Source organism: Miniopterus natalensis, chromosome 17 (assembly GCF_054644295.1).
Source record: "Miniopterus natalensis isolate mMinNat1 chromosome 17, mMinNat1.hap1, whole genome shotgun sequence".
Taxonomy (NCBI): domain Eukaryota; kingdom Metazoa; phylum Chordata; class Mammalia; order Chiroptera; family Miniopteridae; genus Miniopterus; species Miniopterus natalensis.
Genome location: NC_142097.1, coordinates 18,621,261 through 18,647,268, shown reverse-complemented (window position 1 = coordinate 18,647,268; position 26,008 = coordinate 18,621,261). Strand labels below are relative to the sequence as shown.

The 26,008-nt window shown below is 35.7% G+C and overlaps 1 protein-coding gene and 1 pseudogene across 6 annotated transcripts; both read right to left on the bottom strand.

Moving 5' to 3' along the window:
* Nucleotides 1–142: 142 nt before the first annotated feature.
* Nucleotides 143–26,008, bottom strand: ZNF207 (zinc finger protein 207). Of its 6 annotated transcripts, none has more exons than XR_015715860.1 (14): nucleotides 25,834–26,008; nucleotides 24,356–24,482; nucleotides 19,383–19,521; nucleotides 17,852–18,019; nucleotides 17,649–17,724; nucleotides 17,090–17,137; nucleotides 15,988–16,058; nucleotides 14,445–14,602; nucleotides 13,206–13,298; nucleotides 11,970–12,212; nucleotides 11,213–11,372; nucleotides 10,594–11,073; nucleotides 7,957–8,011; nucleotides 143–4,190 (listed from the first exon to the last, which is right to left on the bottom strand). XR_015715860.1 is itself a non-coding variant. In XM_016207607.2 (12 exons), exons 1-12 carry the CDS (start codon nucleotides 25,872–25,874, stop codon nucleotides 10,913–10,915), a joined length of 1,485 nt encoding a protein of 494 aa, XP_016063093.1. In that variant the 5' UTR covers nucleotides 25,875–26,008; the 3' UTR covers nucleotides 10,332–10,912. The 6 variants fall into 6 exon arrangements, 3 of the variants coding, with proteins under 3 accessions (XP_016063093.1, XP_016063095.1, XP_016063094.1); XR_015715861.1 differs by having other exon boundaries at nucleotides 143–4,187; XR_015715859.1 differs by lacking the exon at nucleotides 143–4,190 and having other exon boundaries at nucleotides 7,661–8,011.
* LOC107533028 (transcription factor BTF3 pseudogene) lies at nucleotides 20,031–22,747 on the bottom strand (annotated as a pseudogene).

Sequence of the window (26,008 nt, the reverse complement as noted above, 5' to 3'; positions counted from 1 at the left end):
CATCTTCATTTATCCCTTACATATTTGCTCCCAATAGACATCCATACTTAAAACTGCTCAGGACAACTGATGCATAGCATCATAATTCATTCTCAATATAAGTCGTTCAAGATACAACTTAACAAACAGGCTCAGACAAGTATCATGAATAAATGAAAATTTTTATTCATCTTTGTAAATAACAGACACTCAAATGTTAACAGCCAACCATAACCTTGGGAAAAGAGGTTTCCTTTTAATAATCCAGCAGCAGAAATCCTTCAACTTTTAAATGAAAACACCAACTGAAAATTAAGGCCATGAAAAGAAAACACCATTTTCCAAACAGTAGTTCCGGACTTTCTCAAAGCCCAGCAAACACCCCTGGACCACCTCAAAAGAAAAAGAGAAAACTTCAGTGCCCCTTGTTCCAGTCTAATAATTACACAGTGCCATACACTAAGGAACATCTCTTCCCCCCAACCACACAAAGTAGACTAAAATTCAACACAGGTACAATGTGATCACCCATTTCATTTTTCTTTTGCACTAGCTTCCAGATGATACTTCAAAATACACCATTACTTGTGTGAGAAAATTTTATTTTAAAATGCCAACAAAATGCAATTATTAACTGCTAGTTTTAATGTTAATTTTTAAGCTAATACTTAATTACAACCTTCAGTGAGTTCATTTACTTCTATTAAAAATTATGCAACCATTCACCTTTTTTTGTTTAGCCAAACCACTTAATTGTAGACATGATCTATCCTTCCTTATGTGTTTTGTCCAGGTCCTTCTTACCATCATATTCCTTGTATGACTTGTTCATTTCCCTCCTTGCCAATACAATGCTGGAGTGAAAAGCCTGGAAAATAAATTGAGGGAATGGCCCCCTCCTTCCTACAACCCTCTGGTGATCTTGTACCACTTCACAAATGCTATACTATTTTGGAAAAAAATGGACATACTGCTCATAAGTAAGTCACCTTGCCTGGTGAGGTAATTGAATTTAACTTCTAACTTTCTAACTTTTGCCTTAAAAAAAAAGATTTTGGAGAGGGATGAAGGTCCATAAGATAGAGAGAAGCATCAATGTGAGATACATCTATCAGTTGCCTCCTGTATAGGCCCTGACCAAGGATCAATGGGCAACCTAGGTATGTGTCCTGACTGCAAATTGAACCCACAGCCTTCCGGTGCATGGGATGACAACGCTCCAAGCGACTGAGCCACGCTGGCCAGGGCTATCCTTTATTTTTTTATTTATTGATTTGAGAGAGAGAGGGAGGAGGGGGGAGGCGTGAGAGGGAGAAACATTGTTGTTCTACTTTATGCATTCAGGTTGGATTCTTGTATGTGCCCTCACGTGGGACTGAACTCCTGACCTTGGCATATGGGGACAACACTCTAACCAACTGAGTTACCAAGCCAGGGCCAATATACTGTCCTCTTATTAATAACAACATCCCAGGAAGGAAAGATTCCAAATCTCATCACCTTTTCCTCTTAATTTAAAAAGCACGGTTTTCATGAAAATTAAGCATTGGATTAACAACATTTTACTAAATACTACAATAATCCCTACAAATATTCCAAAAAGAGCACAAAGATTCTCCCCCCCATTTCTGTGGTCAGCTGCCTATTGTCAGTTTTAACTGGAGCTGGAAAACCGAAGGCTTAAGTAAACTGAAAGTTGTCATTGGATTTTAAAATACAAGCCACTTATTTTTACCCTGAAAAAAGCTTGAAATGAAAAATTATTTAAAGTACCACACAAAAGAAAAAAAGCCAGACAAAGGAGTAAGGTACATTTCAATTTAATCATTGTGCACACAAGTTTATAAAACTGCTAGCTAGACACGCAGACATTAGGTCGCAAAGGAGATCCAAGAATTCTTGTTCACATCTAAATATCTTAAACTATGGGAATTTGGCTACTTACTTTCATCACTATCACATGCATTTAAAGTTAAATACTTACCAAATTTTCAATGTCTGCTTATCCTTGCTAGGAAAGGACAGAGTTCCTTAGAAATTTACTTCACTTTAAATCTTAAAGACATAAATTGAGGGTCCATACTTTGTTTAATACTTTATCTAGAAGAATACATCACCATTATCACACACTCAGATATCAATTTTCAGATTTTAGAAAACTATCATTGTTCATTCTAAAAAGCATTAGAGTTGACTGTTCATTATTGGTTTACAAAGATCGGCAGGAGATACAATGTGAAAACATCCTTAGCTATATTGACATTAGCTAGGATGTGGCTCAAGACTAGAGGGAAAGGTATTAAACTGGGCATCAATTAACTAAAAATATACAGAGGCCAATTTTCACTGGTATACACAGTCACAGAAACCACTATTTCTCACCCAAGTTTTTCATGCAAGGTTATTTAAGAATGCACTGGAAAATTTCAAGCCTCAAAAAGAGTCAATTAGCCTATATTACCATATTTTAGGCCAGCCCCCTTTAACCCTACCCCTTAGCTTAACTGCTCACAAATCACTGCAACAACAGCTTCAACAAGAAGAGACAGGAATTCTGGTATTTAAGTTTCACACCTATGCAATGTGGGAGCCAAAAGCATAGAGAAAACTATTTTGGTTGTCAACTAAAAAAGAAAACCTTAAACTTAAAATTATCAATGCTAGGTAGTTTTGAGCAAAACCCTTTCTCTTTCCATCTCATCAAAAGGAAATCATTTGTGTTAAAAGTTTTTGTAGTTAATAGTCCGTTAAGTGAAGGTCAGGAAAAAAAAAATGAACCCAGATTACTACAGAAATATCAGGAGGTAAAGTAATAACATTTTTATTCTTAATATTCTCAATTCAGGTAATATCTAAAGAGGGCAGAAATTCAGATTGCCCATTCTTTGATGAAAGTGTTCCCTTTCAGTTAAATTTAAAAGGAAAAGCTGTGGCACACAAAAGTATAAAATAGTACTCACCAGAAAGGCAGCTTTAAAGAGATGGTTTTAAGGAAAACCATTTCCACTGTATCTACGCCATTTCTTATACAGATTAAACTGTGAAAGGTAATGAAACTGAAGCCCTTAAGTAATTTTATATTAAAAACCAAGTGGATGTCTTATAAAAAATATTTTGTCATCAGTTGATAAATGAGGTTTTAAAAAAACTTAATTGAACACTAATCACCATCCCAGTTTAACAGGAGTACAAGATCAGGTACTTTTATGGAAGCTCTGTCTCGATCAAATTAGACATCATTACACTTAGGTGTAAAAGGAGGAAGCCATGCATTCTAATCAATGCTACAAACTGGAAGGATGGTTCAGGCTTTTATAAACTAAGCTATATGCTTTACTCTTCTCCTTGGTATTTTAAATTTTTATCAACGTAAGGGCACAGTATTTAAAGGTTAAAGGAAATCTCTCATGGATGGTTCAAGACAACAATGAATTCTGGTAGACCAATGAAAATAATAAAAACTTTAACATCTTTTACAATCTTTTACATCCCCTCTGCCCCTCAAAAGAAACACAGATAATCTGTCTAGATTTCTTGATGGGTAGTCAGCTTTCATTTAAATATTAAAAAGGTGTGTTATTCTTGGTTCAAAGTAAAATGAACCCATGGTGGTAGTATACCAACAAATAATTATAGTTTACAAAAAAAATGAACAAAATGAGTACTTATTTACAGCAAAATTACTAGAAATACTTACGAGTAAAAAAACCACCATTTATCATTGGTAGAGGTGAGGAAACTTTTTAGGTTGATTCATACTGTAAAAAGTTAGAAGGTAAATGAATACCACCACCACAAAGTGACTTAAGTACAAGACCCTGGACCCAAAGCCCTGTAATCTGTATGACATACCAAAATAAGCAGATAGCCAATAGCTTTCACTTGTCTTTTCCTTTTCTGTACAATATATCTATTTAGGTTCAACCACAACCAAATAATAAAGGAGCAGTATTACCCTTTATTACAACTGAGGTTAGCAAACCTAGAGCTAATTGGCCCAAGTACTGAGTGTTTGAAAGTGTCCAATGGATCTATTATTAGTTATACTCACATTTAAGCGACTGCAGCTTTCTTCCTTGTGTGAGTTATGTGGATATGTTTGAAAAAAAAAATAGGAACATCAGGTACTTACAGATTAAACTAACCTGTACTGGCAGGGCTGTGGGATTTTTCTTCTCTACCAGTAAGTAGCAAATGCTGAAATTCTGCTGCTAGTTAACAAAAACACAAATTGTATTAAACTGAGGAGTTCAATCCATACTTCAAAAAGTCAATGTGCATTAAATTTCCTCAGAGCCTGACATTTATTACATTAAAAAAATTTTCCCTATGACTTACAAAAATTACCTTACATTGGCTATTTAATGTAGTGACCTTAAGAGAATGAGTTAATAACACTGTATATCTCTTGGACACAGCTCAATGTTAATAAAACTATGTATTCCAGTGTGTATTATGTGAAAATTTTTCTTACTCTAAAAGGGGATGGGGGTGTAATCATATATCTAGGGGAAAAAATGTCTTAAATGTGAATATTTCTAAATTTAAGTACATGCAGACACACCCCACAGAGGCAAACAATTGCCAAGTTAATTTTTTAAAAAACTGATTTCACTTTCTTAAAGATTTTAAATTACAAAAACATGGGCTGAGAAGCAAACTCTATTGCTTCTCCTGGAAGTACACAGAATAGCTAAAAGGGAGTCTTTGCTCACTACAATCCCCATATTTTTCTAATTCAAACTTATAGAACTTTATTAACTCTTCTGCTGGTTCACTTGTGGAGAGAGACTGGGAAGTAATGCTGCAAATCTTATTTTCATTCTATTTGTAAATAAAATATTGAGAATGAGCTACATTATAACAAATGATTTGGTGAAACTGTAATAACAAATGCAAACCAGGAGCAGGAATGCTGTTACCTTTCATCACATTTAAAGCTCTTAAGTCTAGCAAAACTGTACATGGCCTCTCTCCCAAATAATCACTATCAGTCTGTGTGTAGTACACTGGGGAGGACACATCATTCTTCATTTTTAACAAAGACAGACACCAATGAATTTCATTGTCAGTTCCTCAAAATTAACCAAAGGTGAAGGCATACAGATTCTTAAAAAATCCCAGACACAGAAGAATACCAAAGGGCTTGGAGAATTCCAATAAAGGACTTCCCCTTTTTACAAACACAGCATTACACAAACTCTGGCCAAATAGGTAATACGTAGCACATTATTGAAACTGTGCCATAACATCACTTTACACATCATTACAGTACTTAGTATTAATGGTTGGGGTACAAATCACTGATCATTACACATTTACTCACATGTATCTTCTCTGTAATTTCATAAAAATAAAACATATACGGAAACATATTCTCAGAATATAGCTGGTGATTATATGCCTCCTAAAGAACCTAACATGAACCAGTCTTGATTTATAATATTCAATTTGCTTCGACTAGAAATAGTTCAAATTAGCTTCAGTAAAGATCTTTGGGTCTCCAATTACTGCTTAATATAACTTCTATATCTTGCTTAGTAAAATATATTTTCCCCTGAGGATACATGATATTAATTGAACAGATTTAGAGAGGGATGGTTCAAACATCTGAAACTAATACAGTTTTCAGCTATTATTTTTCTGGAGTTGGGAAAATGAAAAGCTCTTCCTTTTATGGCCAAATTATGCAAGCAAGAATGTATACAGCCCAGGGAAGAAAAACAATGCTAATAAAAAGCAATGAATTCTCTTCTGAGCCTTACTAAAGAAACCTAGTGGGGCTTTTTTTGAAATCTAGTTTTTAAAAAATGCTACTTTTAAACCTATTATTTCCCAACAAAAATGCCAATAATATGAAAACATTTACAAAAGTTGAAGATCAGGGAGCTCAAAGTTCTGCTTTCCCTACATCCTATGCATTATTTTGAATTAGATCCACAATAGGGAATACCTAAGAGCCAAGATATTAATAGTTCTGAAAATTCAACATTACAAAATTATGAATATCACCATGTTCACAACACTACATACATCATTAAAGTATCTGCTTATTTTGCCAAGAAATACCACACAGAAAACTTAGATGGTTTCTATGCTAGAAAAAAAGGTTATTTATTAAAATGATTCAGATGATAAAATACTAAGAAAGGTTTTTTAAGAAGCAGTAATCTTCACTAATATTCAAGTCATGAGATAGCAAGCAGAAATATAATTAGGGGAATGTTTACTTACAAAACTCTGCTTTATAGTCAATAGTCTGAACTGAACCCTCCCCTCATTTTAGAAGACTTTTCCATAGTTACATTGAAAGAAAACCGGTTTCATTTTGGAACAAAGGTTATTCAATATTAGGTAGGTTAAGTACCACCTTTTAAAAAAAGAATGCCTGATTTATACAAAGTTTTAGGGGACATGTAAAATTTTTAAAAATCCTTTAACCAATACAAGTGTATATTTTATCTCAGTAAAGAGGTGACTTCAACATTTCCTTTCATTTACCAAGTTTTACCAGTGGATGTAGGAGACAATTCAAAGTTACGTAATTCTTAAAATTGTATTTGTCTGAGTCACAGAACTACAGATATCGAAGAAACTACATCTTAAATCAGGTATCTATATCATCTTCAACAAATTATGCCACCCTAAGAAAATCCTTCCCACCTATCATACAAGTATGTAAGAGCCTATTTCAATTATAATTATTTCAATTATCGCTCTAAGAACAAGCAGCTTCAGTCTTCAATATTTCAGTATATTGGAGGATGGTGGTAAATGGGTAATTATTGAGTAGGTTATAAAATATTCCAGTGGAATATTTTTGTGACAAAATTATTTTTTCAAACATTAAAATCTTCCCCCCATGACTCAGTTACAGAGAAAAGCATATAAAGTTAACTAAACAGGTGAAAATTTGGAATACATTTAATGCATATTTTTTCTTTTTGCTTCCAAGAATTAAAACCACAGAGAAACACAATCCCAGGTTTGCTAAACATTGTACTGCATGTCGTTACTGTTCAGAGGAAAATGCTATCTGGATAGAATGGTCACTCAAACACAGGAAGGAAGGAACAAAATCCAGGCTTATGTTTTGGCCTCTCCTCCAGTTCCCTTTACCCCCTACAACATACAAGCATAAACACATCTTTTCTCACCAAATAAAAGTAAACTTTAGTTGGAAACAAACCTGCATACTTCTCATGTATACAGACTATATAAAATATCATTCAGTGAGGCTGAAAATGAACCTCAAAGTAATTGTTTCAAAACCATAGTTCAATATATTAACACATGATTTTTGTTTGGCTACCTGAAAATTAGTAATATATCCATACTGACTGGTCTGTAATATCCAAACTCTTTATCTCAAATGTGTAGTGTATATGCATACATACCACACACATACCACCTTCCCACTTTTCACAGGGCTCTACATTAACATTTGCTCTAATGTGGTGAGGTATGAAAGATTAAAAATCACAAGCATTTCCAGGTGACCTTCAATCTTAATGTTCAATGCATAACTTTGGGATTAAGAACGTATATTTCATTATCCAGTAGCATTTCCAATAATTAAACTTATCCCTGAAGTTAAATTTAATAGTTTGAAGAGAAAATAACCAGTAAGATTTTCCTAAAAGTGAAAAGTGGAAAATTTGAAACATTTCATGCCTCCAAATCAAGAACGTCAAATTTTGTCAATTTATTAAACAGCAATTAGGAATACCAGCTTTACTGAGGCTGTTATGGATTATATAACACAAGTTACATATATCAAATACTTATTTATGTTTATTAACACCACAGTCAAACGTGAATATTAATATAGAGCCTTCTCTGCCAAGAGTATAAAAATCCTACGTTTAATTAAATTTAGGGGCCTTCACCAAACTTGCTGCAAGTTTGGGGACATAAATATCCAACAGCCATCAAGCTGTGAAAGCCCCTATAAGGAATAAAATAAATCCCACTTGCCTCAGACTGAACAGGGCAACACTGAGACTCAGCCTCAGCCTGTCCTATGGCAGGGCTATAGGAAGAAGAAAATTTTAATTTTAGAAAAACATTACCCAATTAATTTAAAAGACATGCATTTAAAAAAAATCCCAATGATCAAGCAAGCAAAGGGAAAAAAAGGTTTTTTTAATTAAAAAAAAAACACAACAAAATAAAAAACACAACTATTGTTCACTATAACTCTACTCTGAGACCATAGTTATTTTTGTTGGGATCTCCCCCCAAATACCTGTTTAATTAAGCTGAGTTTAAGTTCAATATGTAACTTGATCAGTGGAATAGAAGCATATTAAAAGTATCTTCCCCATTCCTAATAGTATATGTGTGAGATATTACTAAAATATTAAGTATTCAAATCAAATGATAATTCCAGCAGCCACTCAAAAGTTGTTCCTCACCTGCTGGTCTTGTTACTGTTATACAGTAGTAAAATCTATACAATAGAAACTAGTGCCAGACAAATGTTTGTTTTTAATGGCAATTAAGAGTGGATGTAAGGCAGAGCCAAAGCTAGCAGCCCCATTAATACTGCAACTTCCTAAATTATGGCAATTACAATGCCTGCCTGAAAACATCAAGTCCCAAAAGTTATCTTCTGTGAGGGCAGATGAATTTTACTTCGATTCAACTCTATTATTAAGGAAGCATGTGTCAAAGAAAGAGTTAACTGTTTCAACATAATCTGTTCCACTCATGATTTAACCACACTATGGACCCCAGAAGCAGTTAGGTAAAAGGTATTTTCTAGAAGCTTACTTATGCTTTGATACATGCACAAATTATATCAAATGAGCACCACCTGAGTCATATACCTACAGAACACAAAGGATGGTGTGCTTAAGGTTTTAAAGTGCCATGCTTAACACTCTGAATTGAATTTTAATGAAAAATATACCACTTACTTAAAAGTAGTAATATTTTTCTCCCTTCAAGACCTCAAAAAGTAGTACGTTCTCTTTGCATTAAATGCAAATCGTTTTGCATTTTTGAAACTTCACGCCATTTTTACCTCAAAGGTTTTCAACACGTTTTTCTTTGGCAGTATAAATGTGCTGCCAAATTCCAAAACTATTTCAGTAGACAGGCATTGGGGGAGGGAGAGGAGGGTATATGAGGCTTGGCTGCTAGAACACAGATGAAATGTACTCTTGGTGATACATGGATGTTGCCTTTTCAAACTATGGAATTTTTTGAATCTCAATGGTACCACAGTACAGGAGCTATAAAAACCACTGGAGCAAAATATCAGATTTCAAATAGCACTCAGCTCTGTAATACTTGCAATGTTTTGTTTAATAACTTTTACTTATCACTTAAATACACAGACCCTTTTATGATGATTAAGACATTTTTCAGTATTTTCCTGCAAGGTAAATGTTGTGTGTTTTTTTTCTTTTTTAAAAAGAAATGTTACCATTTTCTAAGAAGTCTTAACTTTATACTGAGGAAAATCTCAACTTCAAGTCCTTATATTAATAATTATACTCTGTACAGGTCGTTTGATACGTAAATAAGCATAAATTTAACCCTATAAAAAACTAGATGCCAAAAAGGTCAATAGGAGCTATTATTATATGAGACTTGCAACACAAAATACTAAACAATAGCAGTCACCTCTACAGAAAAGTTCTCCATAGGAACACAGTAACATTCAAATTTCCAAGGACAAAAAGGTTAACAGTAAAGCCATTTAGGCTTAATAACAGAAAGTAGCCATCTTATCAAATATGTAATCTTCGAAGAATAGAATAAAAAATTTCAAAGTCATCTGTTAACCATACTAACAGAGGCACAGTTAGATTCTCGGCATCACACTTATAATATGTACCAATCCATTAACAGCACAGAAAGTATTACTGCTTGCAGCTAAGCTTCTAGAAGTTTGCACCTGAAAAGCTTCTGAGGTCCACACAGTATTGCAGTCTCAAAAACAATCAGAAGTAAATGAATGGTCTGGCACTAGGCTCTAAATATCACCAGCAGGAAGGAGGACATATGAAGGGTTGTATTTTAAATATCTATGACATCTAACAAGTATTGATACCAAGAGGGTAAAAAGGTGACACAATGTAAGGATTTCAAACCCATTATGTAATGACCCATACGTATCTAAGATTTTCTGCTAACTGAAGCACTAACATACAATTCTATATATACTGTCCATTTAAAACATGCAGCTAAGGAACAACCTATAATTCAAAACCAGAATTCAATAATATATCGAAACTGCATTGGCAACTGTGAATTTTATTATGTGGACATCTAATGTGGCATGCATCTGTACAAACCTTTCAGGCAGTGGTCCACAGCTGGGTTATGAATGAAAAGGCATAAATTTTTCTCTCATTTTATTACAATGAAGTTTAACAGTACAGAAAAGTCACATGACCTTAGTGGGTCAGATTTCGTAAACCCTGCAACATGAGGAACTCTAAATACATTAAATATTGTTACACATTCAGACTTCCAATGTACAGGTACTTGGAAATAGTTACAGCCCTCACCAAGCTAAGTTGGGGACATGAAGTCCAACAGCATCTGAAATGCTGTGAAGGCATAACTTTACAAATAGCAATGTAAGCTTACAGAACTTGCCTTTATTAAGGTGGTATGTTCATGAAATTCCAGCGCCTTCACAATATAACGAACCAAATTTACTATACTTCACTTCTAAAAACCTAGATGAAACATGAAAAAGAAGCCATACAGTATAAATTGCAACTTCAGGAAAAGTTCCTGTTTTATTATTCCAAATAATTTTTCCCATGTAAAATAAATGTCCAATAGTTCCTGGTATGTGGGAAGATAATGTTAAAGTCACAATGAAGCCTTATTGACGGAAGCTTGGCTATATAAACAGCACAAGTTGAGAAAAGGTTTAATCTCCAAACCTATTAGATTGGATGAAGTGAGATCAGTAACGGCCACCTTGCGACATTACAGGAGGTCTCATTCCCATCGGAGGTCGAGGAGGCCCACCTTGGTAAGGGGGCACCATTGGCGGTCCCTGCCCATATGGCGGCATAGCACCAGGAAGGTAACCTGGCATGCCTTGATGATGACCACCATACTGACCTAAAAAACACATTTAAAACACAAAAAATAGATGAGTTGGTTCATGCATTGTAGTTCTAAATGCAATGTATTTTGCAGATAAATTTGTGTGTATACTCAAAAAATCCATTAAAAACAATAAACATAAAAAGAAGAATACCATGAGGCGGCATTGGGGGTCTCATTCCTTGTTGCTGTGGGATGCCTGGCTGTGGTGGCATCATACCTCCAATTGGTCCAACTGGTGGATTACCAATGGGAGCCTGTCCTGGACGAGGAAGATTACGTTGATATTTGGGTAACTGTGCCCTTCTCTCTTCCTAGTAATAAAAATAAGCACGATGTTAAATATCTGAATATGAGGCTCATTAAGCATAAAGGCAAGCATCTAAAACCTTATTTATTAAGTTTTTAAAAATGTACCCTTACTTCCCAACCAATTACTTTTGCCCCACAAACCAGTTCAACTACTTAAAAATCTCAATGCCTTAAGAAAACCCCATCTATTTTTGTATTTGAAGCACAGATAACAACTTTAGGATTTATAAATTGTTTCAGCAAGCAGTCTCTAGTGAAGATGTGGCTTCAAGGGATCTGCAGATTCTACCCCACACTTCGCTATTTCTTCAATTAATTCATAAATCTATGTCTAACTAAAATGATTTTTAAGAGTAAGAACCCAATTACTGTCTTCTTTTAGAAATAATCTGGTGGGAGGGAATGCATCTAAGATCAAAACATGCACTATTCACTTTATTTTGTGGGTCTTAAAATCCAGAATGGTAAAAACCCACTCAGTAAGCATTAAATCAGATTAAGACCATCGGTGTACAAATCAACACTTTTCAAATGGACAAGCTGCTACAATAATATTCAATCAAACAAACTCTGCTAGTAAAAAACTGTAAAAAACTTACCAGCGATATATCCTCATCTGGGTGGATCAACTTACTGGTTGCACTGGTTGTCGTAAGAGTAGCAGGCTTACTTGTTATTGAAGCTGCTGGTTTAGCTGCAGTGCTATTTGTTGTACTAGTGGTCGAAGCTGTAGACTGTGTATAAGCAGGGAATGTAGGCTTCGGGGGTTCTGTAGTTGTTGCAGGGGTACTATTTAAGGGCTTGAAATCTGTACCAACAGGTCCTTGGACAGCTGCCTGAGCCTGTAAAACACAATCTTTCATTAACGAAACCCAAAAGTGAGTAAATTTACTACCAACTTAAAAATAAGATACCAACATTCAATAAAGGACCAAACTCTAAATGAAATTAAGATAAAGTTAACACGATAAATGCTCCACAAAATTCAAGATAACACATAAGAACATCAAAAGATGCTGGATCACAGTCACATCTAAAACCCAGCACTGGAATAACAATAAAGACTGCATATTTAACTTCTCAGATGTCATCTACCTCCCTCAACCAAGTTCTTTAATTTACAAAGCTTTGTATTTATTCCAGATTGATGAAATATAGTATATAATGGAATAGTGTATGTTCTATTTTTACTATTCTAAATTAGTTGTTTAATCTACCAAGCAACTAAAAAAAAGGTTAGAAATTACAGAATACAAATGTTTGGATAAATTTCAGTTACTAAGCATAGCATAATTAATATCAATGGTGACACATTAAAAATGTCCTTCAGAGGTATTTCTTATATAGTAATACAATGCCCTCCCAATTAGCAATGGCTGGATAATTATCATGATCAAAAGGGTTTGGAAGGATCTTTCAAGTATAAAGTTACTAGTAAGTAATGTGTTACTTTTTGTAATACCAAACATCTGAAACATGTAGACTAGGACAACTTTAGAACCAAATGCAGACTACTAAATTTCCTTACATGATATGTGATGCATTAGATTAAACAGCATAAATCAAAATAGCTTAATCATGCATCAGGCTAACCATTGGCTACTATAAGGCATTTACTGCTTACATGCTTTTAACCCTTTAGAACCATAGAAGTTTGGGGTACATCTTTTTCTGATGTTCAATTTTTCAAATACCATTGATATATATACCATTAATCTTACTTTAAAAAATTAAATAGTATATTTTTTAGGAAAAATATTTAGTTTTAAAGTAGGGTCCAAAGGGTTAAGTTATAAAGCCATTTTAACAACTTTAAACTGCAACTTCCTGCGTACTTGTGCTGTGCTAGGAAACAGAGCTTTAGAAGATGCAGACAGACTTTCTGAATTGGATGAAGCTGTACTTGAGCTTGTTACAGGTGTCCCCATCTGTAGCATAAAAGAAAGGAAACAATGAAAAGTCTCCAAACAAATGGGTGAGAATAAGCCATGTGGTAGACTTTTTTTTAGTAGAGATTGCATATTTGTAAAGGCAATATATAATGCAATCAAATCTGATTTATTTAATGAGGCAGGCAGTTAATGCATTTACAATAAACAAAGTGACAGTGTGAGCCTCAAAAAAATTTTTAATTCTACACCAATAAACCTAGTTAACCAGTTTCTCTTCTAAAACTAACGCTTTGCAAAGTGGTATTTCAAAAATGATACCTTAAACTGAGAATAAAGATTAATGCCACTTTAATCCAATCCTCTATCAATGACACCACAAAAGATTTTTGCTAAGTTTATCATCTCTCAATAAATGAAATCCCCACCCACCTCAAAAGCATAAGTTAATGTGCTTCAAGGGCATTTTAATAGTAATGCTTTTAATTTAACAACTACAAACAAAAAAACAAAATTGAAAAAAGAAACATCTAAGGGATAATTTTAAAATGAAAAATAAAGAACATACATCCCGATCTTCTAAATTCTGAATTAAATACATCTGCTTAATTTTGAATGAAACTAAAAAAAAATCATTATAGATATACTATACATAACAGAAGCACCTTTTGCTTCTGAGTTCTGGAGACAAAATCAGTAGGAAATTAAGTGTGACTAAGTCAAAAGCAATTAAACGATGCCCTTCCAGTGTGCAGCACTGTAGTTTGTCACTATTCTAGACTAGAAGAGCCTAATAAATGATTTGCTTAGTTCTTAGGATTTTCATCTTTGGCTTCGCTTTCATTCCACTCATAGTTCAATAGGTAAAGGAGGACCACTAAACATTATCATCATATATTTAAGTCCCCAGAAATTAAACTTTCATTTTTAACTAAAGCTAAAATAATCAGAGTTCACAGCAATGAAAAAATAACATACTATACTATTTCTGGCTCCAGTCAACCTTTTGTGAGTAGACAAAATCAATACATGCAAACATGGAAGAAAATAGGCCACTGCTTAGTATCCTTAATAAATTATACTAAAATGACAAAAAATTGACCTACGACAATTCAAAGATTTCTGTGAACAACTGCATTTTACCTTTAAATATAAGTGCACACCTTTTCAGTAATTTCACCTTACCTGTCCGGCACTGGGGAAAAGAGGCTTAGTAACTGGAGGCTGTGGAGCAGGAACTGTTGCTGTTGGTGCAGGTGGTCTATTAAGAATACCTGGTGCTGAAACGGCCTGTGCTTGAGTCATCGGAGGAATTCCAGGACGTGGAACAGGAGGGGGCATACCTGTAAGAAGAAATGTTGTGAGAGGGACCCAGTTTAATCATTTAGTTCACAAAAAGTATTTCCCCAAAACTTTGCTGTTACAATAATCCAAAGAACTTAGGTATTTGTCCCTCAAAACAATCTTGCCTCAAACTCTCTATTCCTTTGTGCCTCCTTCAGAATTTTGGGAAGTGAGAGATACCACTAGACTGTGTGTGTGGGCAAAGCAGCAATTAAGCTTAACTGGTATTAATGATTTAGCAAACCTTTTTAAATATATAGAAAAGTCAATTAGTTCCCTGAGCTCTAATGCAAATTACAGTAAAAATGTGGTAAGTCACATACCCATAAATTTTCCAGATAAGTTAGTTATTCCTTTAACCACTTTAAATAAATTTTCCTAAAATGTATCACTAGTGCATTCTTTAAACTTTTTCAGCATAACTTAAAACTTTTACAGTACGTTATAAAATGAACCCTGGTTATTATTCTTTATCACTTTAAATGACCAAATTTATCTTAGAGCATTATGTATGTGGAGTTGTTGCCTTTATATAAATTAAGGCTGCACTGGCAATGATTATAATTTTGCTGTTGCCTTTTCCCCCTGGCTCCTTTTAAATATCAACTATCACTTGAGTACTTCTAAACCTGCTAGAGATTATAACCCAAACTTGCTAGGATTAAGTATAAAAAAAACAAGGCAACTGACCGAGAGCCTCTTAAAGGGCTCTACGGCACACTTATTTGGCTAACGAAATACCTTTCTCTACATTATACTCTAAGATGTCAAGATACTTCATTTCCTGCACTCCCCTGCAGTTAAAGGGTCTGTCAGACCGATTTCTGGCCAAGACATGTAAGGGGCTAAGGAGCCTCTGGGAAAGTTACTTTGCTCTCTAAAAAAAAGGAGAGCACAATGTTGTTAACACCCTTTCTTGCCTTTGTCATCTTGTTACCACTAAGTGACATGCTTGAGGGAGAAAAACTAAGGTTAACAAAGTGGAAAATTTTAAAAGCATGGGTTCTTGATATTACCAAGCCACTGAATCTACCACTTTTCTTTTTGTTGAGATAAAAAATGTCTACATTGTTTAATAGTTTGTTCAAGTTCTCTAGTACTTGCTAAGTCTCTTATTACTTATTTAAATATGACCACTCTTAAGTATATGTCTGACAGTGCACAAGCTGTGACTCATTTTAGCTGTTTTGAAGCCTAATTTTACTATGTGAAAACTCAAAAAACGGGGTCCATCATAACACTTCTCATGGTAATTTAAAAAAGTCACCAACCTACAAAAATTTTTTAAATTACATTGCACCAGTGCCCACAAATTTGTCTAAAATACGTAAAAGAATAAGGCATTCCCGTCACATTACAAAGGAAATTTTCTAATATTTCATACCTGGTGGCATACCAGGCATCAGAGGTGGTATTCCTGGTCCAGGTGGCATCATTCCACCCATTGGCATCATTCTATTAGAAAGCAAATTTCAAGAAATAATTAAATTTAATTAATAGCATAAACTATAGAAAATATTTTGGCTAAATCCTGAAACAATAGGTAAGACTTGAATTTGACCCCTAATATTGAAATCAAGCTGAAAGAACACAGAACACACTAAAACAATCCTATCAAAATAAATCCTCTAAAAGCCAGCAAACTCTTGGTAACATTTTAATACACTTAAAGTAATCAGAAATATTATTATATACTAATATTGTACTCTCCCTATATATAAGAGGCCTCATCTACAATATGTGCAGTTGGGAAGCAGAATCACTCTTTGTCTCTTACTTGGAAAATAACCACATCAAATATAAATAAAGAAAAAATCTCTGTTTTAGAGTTGTCAGATTTTTTCAAAAGGAAAATATTGAATGTACAATGTGGAGATAATTATTTTTTTTTGGAGGGGCACAGAAAAACTACTGCCAATATTAAAAACAGTCAAAAGTAAACTCAGATCACCTAATTTTTACTTAGATTAGCTACCTAACACTAAACCATGACTTAAAATCACAACCCTTATTTTATTCCTTCCCCTAAAAGAGCTTGTCTTCAAATACCAATGTCCAATGCCCTCTAAAAATTACAAGTCTGTAAATTCTTCATTTAGGAATTTTATCAGAAGATTAACTTCTATATATTGATCTCATAAAAAATATTCAATTACCTTCTGTAATAATAAAGCATATAATTTGGTAAAATATTATGTATTTTCTTAAATACGAACCCTTTTCACTAAGTCCCATTACTTTTAGCAGTTAGGAGAAATAGTTACACATTTAGAAAATGCTTTATTTACATATGGTTTTATTATTTCCTCAAAGATGTTTTATTTCCCTCCTTTCAGAGACCTGTGTCAACCAGCTTGCAAGTTGTAGAAGTTTTAGTGAGGAAGGTCAGAAAATTTCTGAAGTCAACTGAATAGATCCCATTAAACACACAAGAAAATGACATTATGATTATACCTCCTGAATTACATCATGAATGAGATGCTTACATGTTTTCACCGCAAAATGACTGGGTGTATTTTCTCTGATGATGCAATCTGTGAAAATGTATGACAAAATCAAAATCTAACTGTGATTTTCAAAATACAGTGGGAAAGTGTATTGTTTACCTGTCACATCCAACAACATTTCAGTAAAAGTGATGGTGGCACGAGCACCTCATATTTATTTTAGCTCTTGATGATTTGACAAATATTTAAATAATTTACAGAATTTGCTTCTTGTCACAACTACAAAGTGTCATGGACAGTTCTGAAACTCAGAAACTCAAATCTACAACCAACTACCTTAATTACATCAGATGCAATTGAAGGAGATGGCTGCCTATATACATCCTAAAACCCAAAAATCTATTCTCTTCAGAGACAAATTTATAGTCCTTAAATTTACTGGTAGACCCCTTTATTAGACAATTTGAATATTTACAGAGCCCATACCTTTTAGAAGCAAAAAAAAAAAAGCAAAGTCACATTTAATTCACACAACACCCAAATTGAAAGATCATTACTAGGCACAAGTCCACAAGCCATTTAAAAAGAGCTTCCTTACCCAGGTGGCATGCCTGGCATAACTGGCGGCATTCCTGGCATCAGAGGAGGAACACCTGGCATTAATGGAGGTATGCCTATGAACAATTTCAACAACAAAATCACAAGTTAATACTAAAGGGTTAGGAAGAAGAATTTAATTCTTCTAACACTGTATCAATCAAGTCCTAAGAAAGTTAAATTGTAAGAAATCCTATATGCTACCTGGAGGCATTCCTGGTGCTCCCGGTACTGGTGGTAGTCCTGGCTGTGCCATTGGGGGGATATAACCTTGTTGGGGTTGAACAGGCTGCGGCTGAAATGAAGTTGAAGCTGCAGAGTCATCATCATCATATTCATCAGAATCATCTTGTTGCTTCTTTTTTTGACTCTCTGTTAAAAAAAGCTTTAATTAATTTTCCCATAGAAGAAAACAAAAAAACACCGAGGCAAGGTTAAGACATTCAGCATTTAAAAAAATTATTTCAGTGCAATTAGCTTATAAAACTTTTATTCCAAAAATATTTGTTAATATTGTTCTTCATGCTTCAAACGTGTTTTAAACCTATATTAAGCAATTACCTATTCTATGACAGGTAAAAATAATTCTAAGTCAGTTTTATTTTTATTTTTTAATTTTTATTTTATTTTTAAAAAATATATCTTTATTGATTTCAGAGAGAGGAAGGAGAGGGATAGTGAGAGAGAAACATCAATGATGAGAGAGTCACTGATTGGCTGCCTCCTGCAGGCCCCCGACTGGGGATAGAGCTCGCAACCCGGGCATGTGCCCTGACTGGGAATGGAACCCCGATCACCTGGATCCTAGGTCGATGCTCAACCGCTGAGCCATGCCTGGTCGGGCCAGTTTTATTTTTAAAAACCAGCTTTCTAACCCGGCCCGTGGGGCTCAGTGGTTGTGCACCAACCTATGATCCAGGAGATTGTGGTACAATTCCTGGTCAGGGCACATGTGGAGGTTTGGGGCTCCATCCCCGGGAAGGGGGTGGGGGTGGGTGGCAGGCTGTGCATGCAGGAAGCAGCCGATCAGTGACTCTTATCATTGATGTTTCCCTCCTTCCATCCCCCTCTTCCTCTCTCTGAAATCAATAAAAATTAAAAACAGCTTTCTATTCCCCCTCAAAAGGTAAATTTTCACAAAAAGATCTGACCTCTCCGTAATACTTTTCAAAACAAAAAATTCCATAGGTAATTAACAGCTCCTATCATCTGGACAGTACCTGGCCGCAAACCCCAAGTCAAATTAAAAATAATTTATACAGTTAGTGGTTGCATAAACCCAAACAAGCTACCTTTGCCCTGGTCAGGTAGCTCAGTTGGTGGAGCATCATACCTATATACCAAGGTTGTGGGCTCGATCCCCGGTCAGGGCACGTATAAGAATCAACCAACGAATGCATAAATAAGTAGAACAACAAAACCAATGTCTCTCCCTCTCTAAAAATCAATTAAAAAACAAAAACCACAAGCTACATTTATTTTTAAAGTCCTCAACGCTTGTTAATTCCACTTGGAATTCAGTTATGAATAAAATATAGTAAGTTATGAATAAAATATTTGGAATGGTCCAAATGGTATTACATAAATACAAATCAATAAACAGCTTCAAACATAAAAAACTTAAAATTGGAATTCTGTATAAATTGAACATCTATCACTAAATTTATACTTGAAAGTAGTAGTAATACTCTCACTAGTGAAGCTATATTAAGAAAAAGAATTCATTAATATTTACCCTGTGTTTTCTGTTCAAGAAGTCGTCTTCTTTCATCCATGTCTTTTTCTGGAATACCTTCCATGCCATATATTTCCAACTCTATGTCTGTTCTCCCAGGTATTGCATTTGGTACAGCATCTATTGTCTCTTTATGCACCTAACATTAAAAACAAACAAAAAAACACACAACTTCCATCAGATAGGCCAAAGTGTCTCATAAAAGCCTTTTAGAGAGTAATTTCAAATTACTCAGAGACCACTTAGTATGATGGTTAAGAGTGACTGTTTCTATAGTGAGACTAGCCGCATTCAATCTCTGGTTTTGCTGCTTACTAGCTATGTAAGATTGGGCACGTCATTTTAGCTCTCTAAACCTCACCTTACTTCACTGTTATAGTGCGTAACTTCAAGGGTCGTTTCTAGGGTTAAATATAGTGTAGCCCAGCCGGGCGTGGCTCAGCGGTTGAGCGTCGACCTAGGATCCAGGCGATAGGGGTTCGATTCCCCGTCAGGGCACATGCCCGGGTTGCGGGCTGCAGCCAATCAATGGTTTTCTCGTCATTGATGTTTCTATCTCTCTCTCTCCCTTCCTCTCTCTGAAATCAATAAAGATATATTTTTAAAAAATAAAAAAAAAAAAAATATATATATATATATATATATATAGTGTATTCAAAAGCACTTGGCAGGAAGTCTAACACATAGTAAGGGCTCCATAAACATTATTTCAAATTTACCATATAATCTTTTAAGTGTCAGCAATTTTCTTGCTGATAGTTAAAACCACTCAAATCAGAGAAAATTCAAGTCTGAATTAAGTAAAGCTTATGAAACAGTCTTCTTATATTGAGAATTAAAATAGTAAGTTTTCCAAGAATGGATTTTGAGATAAGCCTGTAGTCACAAACTACAAAAGTGACATTTACTATTAGCAATACCAGTAATGAAGGAGTTACCTGAGGCACTTAACACACCCAGTAGTGAGTCTGTTACTATTTTATTTGGCAGGTCACAAAGTGGAAAAAAAAATTTTTATTGTATAACACTGGGAACCTAGGACCTTTTTTTACTGCATGGTTTTTGTTAGATCAGAAGTTTCTCACCCTCAAATGTGGATAACTTTTGCCAAAATGGTAATATCCCTGTCAGTTCTGGTTTCTTCAGCAAAAGGCATTAACTTAGTGCTAAAGGATATCAAAGTATTTTGCTTAGCCTGTCAGCATCACCTGGAAGCTTATAAGAAATGCAAATTCTAAGGCCCCACCTGAGCCCTACTGAATCACAAACTCTTGGGTGGGGCCAACAATCTGTTTTAACAGTGATTTCGATGCATGCTGGATCTTGAGAACCACTGACTTAAACTAATGACCTAAATATATTTGTCCAAGACTCAGTTTTTCTTTCCCCCAAGACACTTTTCATGTAAGAACAGAAATGTAATTAAAAAAAGTGTTTTCTTCTTAGAGATGTATCTCAAAGGTTTCAAACAGTGGCATGCACATCAAATTCGAAATTATCTTAACTTCTGATTACTTTTGTTCATTATTACGAACAACCTGTGAATGAAGCTACATAGCTACTATTCTTGATAAATGCAGATGAAGTAACTCATGTTCTTTAAAGAAATTATAAGTCAGTATGGCCTCAGGTGAAAAGATAGGAGCAAGCATCGTGATGTAAGCCATCTATGTTACTAATGTCCTAGGATTTATCATCTATAAAACTGGAGGATGTGTCTGATTTAACTGACATGCTCATCTCACAGACTGCTCTAAAATTACAGTAAGACCATATATGACAGAAGCACTTAGCCAATGAAAGATGCTACTAATCATTTCCCAACTAACCTTCCAGCTTCCACTTCATCTGCTCTTCTCTACAGTGTAACTCCTTGAAAGAATGACTTCACTTTCTTATTTTCTCCCCCGCCCCTTGCCTACTTTTTTGACCAGGCAAAGAACAACTTGTATATAAAGTAAAAACTGAAAAGAGCTGTAGTGTTCAAGGGCTTAGACTTAAAAATATTAGCGATCTAAATTTTATCAGATCTATGAATAAAATTTTAAAAAGCAGTCATAACAATATAGCAGCTTCACAGTAACTTCTTCATAAATTTTATCTTCTTCAGTTGACTCAATTCAGTATGCTTCTTTCTTGGAAGCCTCATCAAAATTCTCCACAGGACGTGGAATTTCATCCTCCTTTCTGATAGCAAGTGGTGCTTTTCCATCCAGATTGTTTGGGCAGAGCTTCAGCCAGTCTCCTTAAACTAGAACTGCCTGCACAAGATGCTGGGTAGCATTTCTGTCAGCTACTCTGTCTCAGCATGGCCTGTAATGGTGAAAAGTGTTCACTGCCAGAGAGGCCTCAACTTTAAGGCTGCTAAAATGAATCACTGTTCCTTGGTTTGTGAACACATTCAAGTCTTCAATACCCTAACTTCTTTAAGGAGAACTGAAGTCTTTTAATCACCTGCTGTAGCTGTTCAGTGAACCACCTTCTTTCTGCAAGCCCATTCCTTTCCCCCCACTGCACCCTTGTGCCTGCAGTTTGGGCAAGTTTCTCCTTGTTCACGATAGTTTCTTTCACCTTGTTGGAGAGGAAATAGGGCTACAAGGGAAACTAGGGCTGGTGCTCAGGTCTTGGGCAGACCAGTTGAGTAAAGTGCACACTCTTGAGGACACAAGATGACAGCTCTCATGTTCTCTTGAAAGCACTCCAATCAAGCTTTCATCCCGATCCTTCTAGGAAACCACTCTCGGAAGAACAGGACTAAGATTGGATTAATCTCCATTTTGATTAATCCAATCTTAGCCCTGTTCTTACTTGACCTACCACCAGCATTTGAGTCAGTTAAATTAACCCACTCTTTGAAAACATTTCATTTTGCTTCCAGGGTACTACTCACTCTCTTGGTGTTCCTACCCTTTCAATCTCCTTGAACAACGTCTTTTAAACGTCTGACTGCTAAATGCTGGGAGTGGCCCAACATGGAATCCTTGCACCTTTTTTCTATTTTCTACTCCCTAAGGAGGGCTTCAAATAGCCATCCTTATACTGTGTACCCTTCCAAATTTCTATCGCCACCTCCAACCCCTCTGAACTCCTGAGTTGTAGATCCAGCTGCTTATGTGACATCTCCATCTTGATATTCAATAGACCTTTTCAAAACTAACATACCCACACTCAAAATGAACATAAAAACAATCTTGGTATCTTCACCCCCTAAGCCTATTCTTCCTGCAGCTTTCCGCATCTCAGTATATAGTAGCATCATTTTTCACACTGCTCAGGTCAAAAACCTTCATATCACCCTTAACTCCTAACTTTCTCTCATACTCCACATCTAATCCATCAGCAAATTCTGGCTCTGTCATCATCATCTTTCGCCCAGAATACTCCAGTCTCCTAAGTGGTCTCGCTGTACCTTGCAGTCTATTCTCAACCTGCAGCCAGACTGATTCTTTAAAAAAGCATACCAACACTGGCCAGTGTGGCTCTGTTGGTAGAGTGTCGTCCCACGCACGCACCCAAAGGTTGCGGGGTTTGATTCCCCAGTTGGGGTGTGTATGACAGGAAACTGACCGATGTTTCTCTCTCCCTTCCTCTCTCTCTTTAAAAAAAAATTAATGAAAATATTTTTTTAAAAAAGTACCAAAGGTTGTTTTTGCTCTATTCAAACCTCCCATTTCATTCAGAATTAATGAAAATAGCCTACAACCACACACAGTGCTGCCCTTTCCTGTCCCTTCAATAGAGAATGCTCCTGATGTGAGGGAGGGCCTTTCATTTGCAGTTCGTTGTAAGCTTTCCCTCACTTCCCTCAGATCTCTGCTCAGATATCAGTTTCTCATTCAGGCCTTTCCTATCTATCTTGTGGCCCTCCTTATACCCCTACCTAGTTTTAGCTTTCCATATCACTTATCACTTTAAGAAATGAAATATTTATAGGTTATTTTCCTCCACAATATAAACCTAAATTCCACAATGGCTGACTGTTTTATCCACTGCTGTATACTCAGTGTTGTCTCATAGGAACTTTCTCTGAAAATGGTAATGTTCCATATTTGTATTATCCAATAAATAGCAATTCACAGTCATATGTGGCTATTAAGCACTGAAAATGTGGTTATGTGATTGAGGAATTAAGTTTCTTTTGACTAGCCATAGGACTTAACGATTGTCTAAGCATGTAGTTGGCTCTCATATTTTTTAATCGATGTGAAGTTGTTGTAATGACATAACTGGAGTGAAAAGGAGATATATAAACTTAATTTACCTCCCTGCTTCCTACCAACAGTAGTTTCCAATAAATAGAGATTTGCTCATCTCACATCTCTCTAAGGTCCAATTAGGCAAAAATTTAGGCACCTCTAAAAGTGGCAAAAGTAGAAGAACGTTGAATGAGACATGATTCTTATGAGATCTTTAAAAATTACAAAGCTCTCCCTACCTAGTAGTAAAAGGATTCAAAAAAACCAAGAATATATTAAATGAAACAGTACCACTCCAAAAGAGGTCCTGGAATAAATTCTTGATATAAACCTGGCCCCAGGCAACAGATTTGGACAAATCCTTCTATGGCCGTGAGTAATGGCAACTAATTATGTCCTTTCTTATGGGATTAGAACTGGTCAGACAGCCCACAAATTTAAATCATTGATCTCAGCTCTCTAACTCAAGTACTGGGGAGATGTATTTTTCAATCTCAACCTGTCACCAATCTAACCTAGAATGAAAGATAGTAATTTAAAGATAAATACAAACTCTAAACATAAAGAAATAAATTGTTTATCTTCCTGATGGCTAAAGAACAGGTGATTTTTGTTTTCTAGTTTTTGAAAGCTGGTCATTTTATTTGGTCTTCTGCAATAAACAGCAAAAATAACCTACAACTATTAAAGAAATATTCATGACTCCCCCCCCCCCCCAATCATGTTGTTTCCAAAGTAAAAGGGAGTAAAATTTAAGTACAGGAGAAAAATCCTTACCTGCATGCAATGTATAGCCAAACCAGGTCCTGTGTACAATTTCTTATGACATATATGGCATTTAAAATGTTTTGCTTTTTGGTGCTGTATAAGGATCTTCTCATCATCAAAATCTCTATTACAATACCTGATCAATACCGTTAAGGCACAAAAATAACATGACACTGCCTATTAAAAAAAACCAACCTGTCATATGATAAGAGAATAGGAATAACATTAAAAAATGGGAACAGTGAAAACCAAAAAGGTACTTTACAGAAACTTTGCTTTTAATATTTCTTATACAATTAGGGATTGCCTTGCCATGTAATTTTAGCATATTTCCTGGAAGCTCATAATCTCTCTTCAATGCTCCTGAACACATTTCAATATAGTTTTTGAAACTTATGTGTTTAACAGAGATTTATGCGAAATTAGCTAGTGTTTTGTCCAATATTTGAACATTTACAAATGCATACTGTGGATTGGAAGGGTTCAGTGCTAGAAAATTCCCAACTTTATGTCAAGATAGAATTTCAAAACAGAACTCATTTATTAGAGAGATTAAAAGTAATCAAAATACTAAGATTTACCTACTGTTTATAACCTAAGTTTACTTTAAAATCTAAGATAAAGTTCACGGTGAATAAGAATGACGCAACTTAATCCATAAAGTTGTTTGCAATTCCGTATTAATTTATATTGCCGAGGAATGTATTTAAACGCAAGAGGATCAGTTACATCAATAAAACAGAATTACCTCATTAGTAAGATTTTCCTGAAAACTACAAAATTCCTAACCGTCAACTATTATATAAATAAATGCAGCTCTGTAACAAACTGCTTTTAGGCATACGAAGTATTTTTTTTTAGCCCTACAAAGCCAGGTAACAGAGACAAGAAACTCCACCCTGCGCGAGGAACGCTTCTTGAAGACTGAGGCGCCAGGCGGTGAGACGCGGAAGCTAGTTCTCCCGCCCCACCCCCCAACCCGCGCAAAAAAGAAAGGAAAAGGTTTGAAATCCTGGTTGACTAACATAAGCCTTTACTAAACCACCACCGAGTCTTAAAAAAAAAAAAAAAAAAAGTGGGTGGCTGACTCCGGAAGCTCTCCCCTAACCCTTCGTAGAGTCAATCGAAGTGTTTTACTTGAAGAAAGTCCCATTGTTGAATCGTCACCAAAACAACGGGGTAGAGGAGAAGAGTCCTTAGGGGACACTGTCCTTGATGGAGGGATCCAAGCCGCCTCCCAGTGAGTCAACGCTCGCACCGAACCAGAAATCTCCTGAGTCACTGAGTCCCACGACCCACAACTGCCAGAGCCTCTCGCCCTAGAGACCCCATTTCCTTAAAAGACTTCCCAAATCCGACTCCAGCCACCAAGTTACCCACCCTGAGGCCTAGATCCCAGACTCTCCGCCATAGGCCAAAGCCAGGCCTCCCAGTCACCACCAGCCGGCGCCGCAGCGCGGCCGCAACTTCAAACTGACAAAGGATACCAGCACCACGGCTTCAGCTGCTTCTTCTTCTTGCGACCCATAACTGCGCTCTACTGATAAAACAAAAAGGGAGGAGAAAATAAGCAGGAAAAACGAGGCGAAAAAATCGCTCCCTCTTCAGACCCAACGGCCACAACCGCGTCCCACAGGAAACAGGCACAAAATGGCCGACGCC

Excerpts from the sequence above, each read along its gene's own strand:
- ZNF207 (XM_016207607.2), bottom strand. The coding sequence starts at position 25,874 with ATGGGTCGCAAGAAGAAGAAGCAGCTGAAGCCGTGGTGCTG. Across the intron at positions 17,138-17,648 it reads ATGCCAGGCATGCCACCTGG|ATTGCATCATCAGAGAAAAT; the intron begins GTAAGGAAGCTC and ends ACATTTTCACAG. Across the intron at positions 12,213-13,205 it reads TGTTTCCTAGCACAGCACAA|GCTCAGGCAGCTGTCCAAGG; the intron begins GTACGCAGGAAG and ends TGTGTTTTACAG.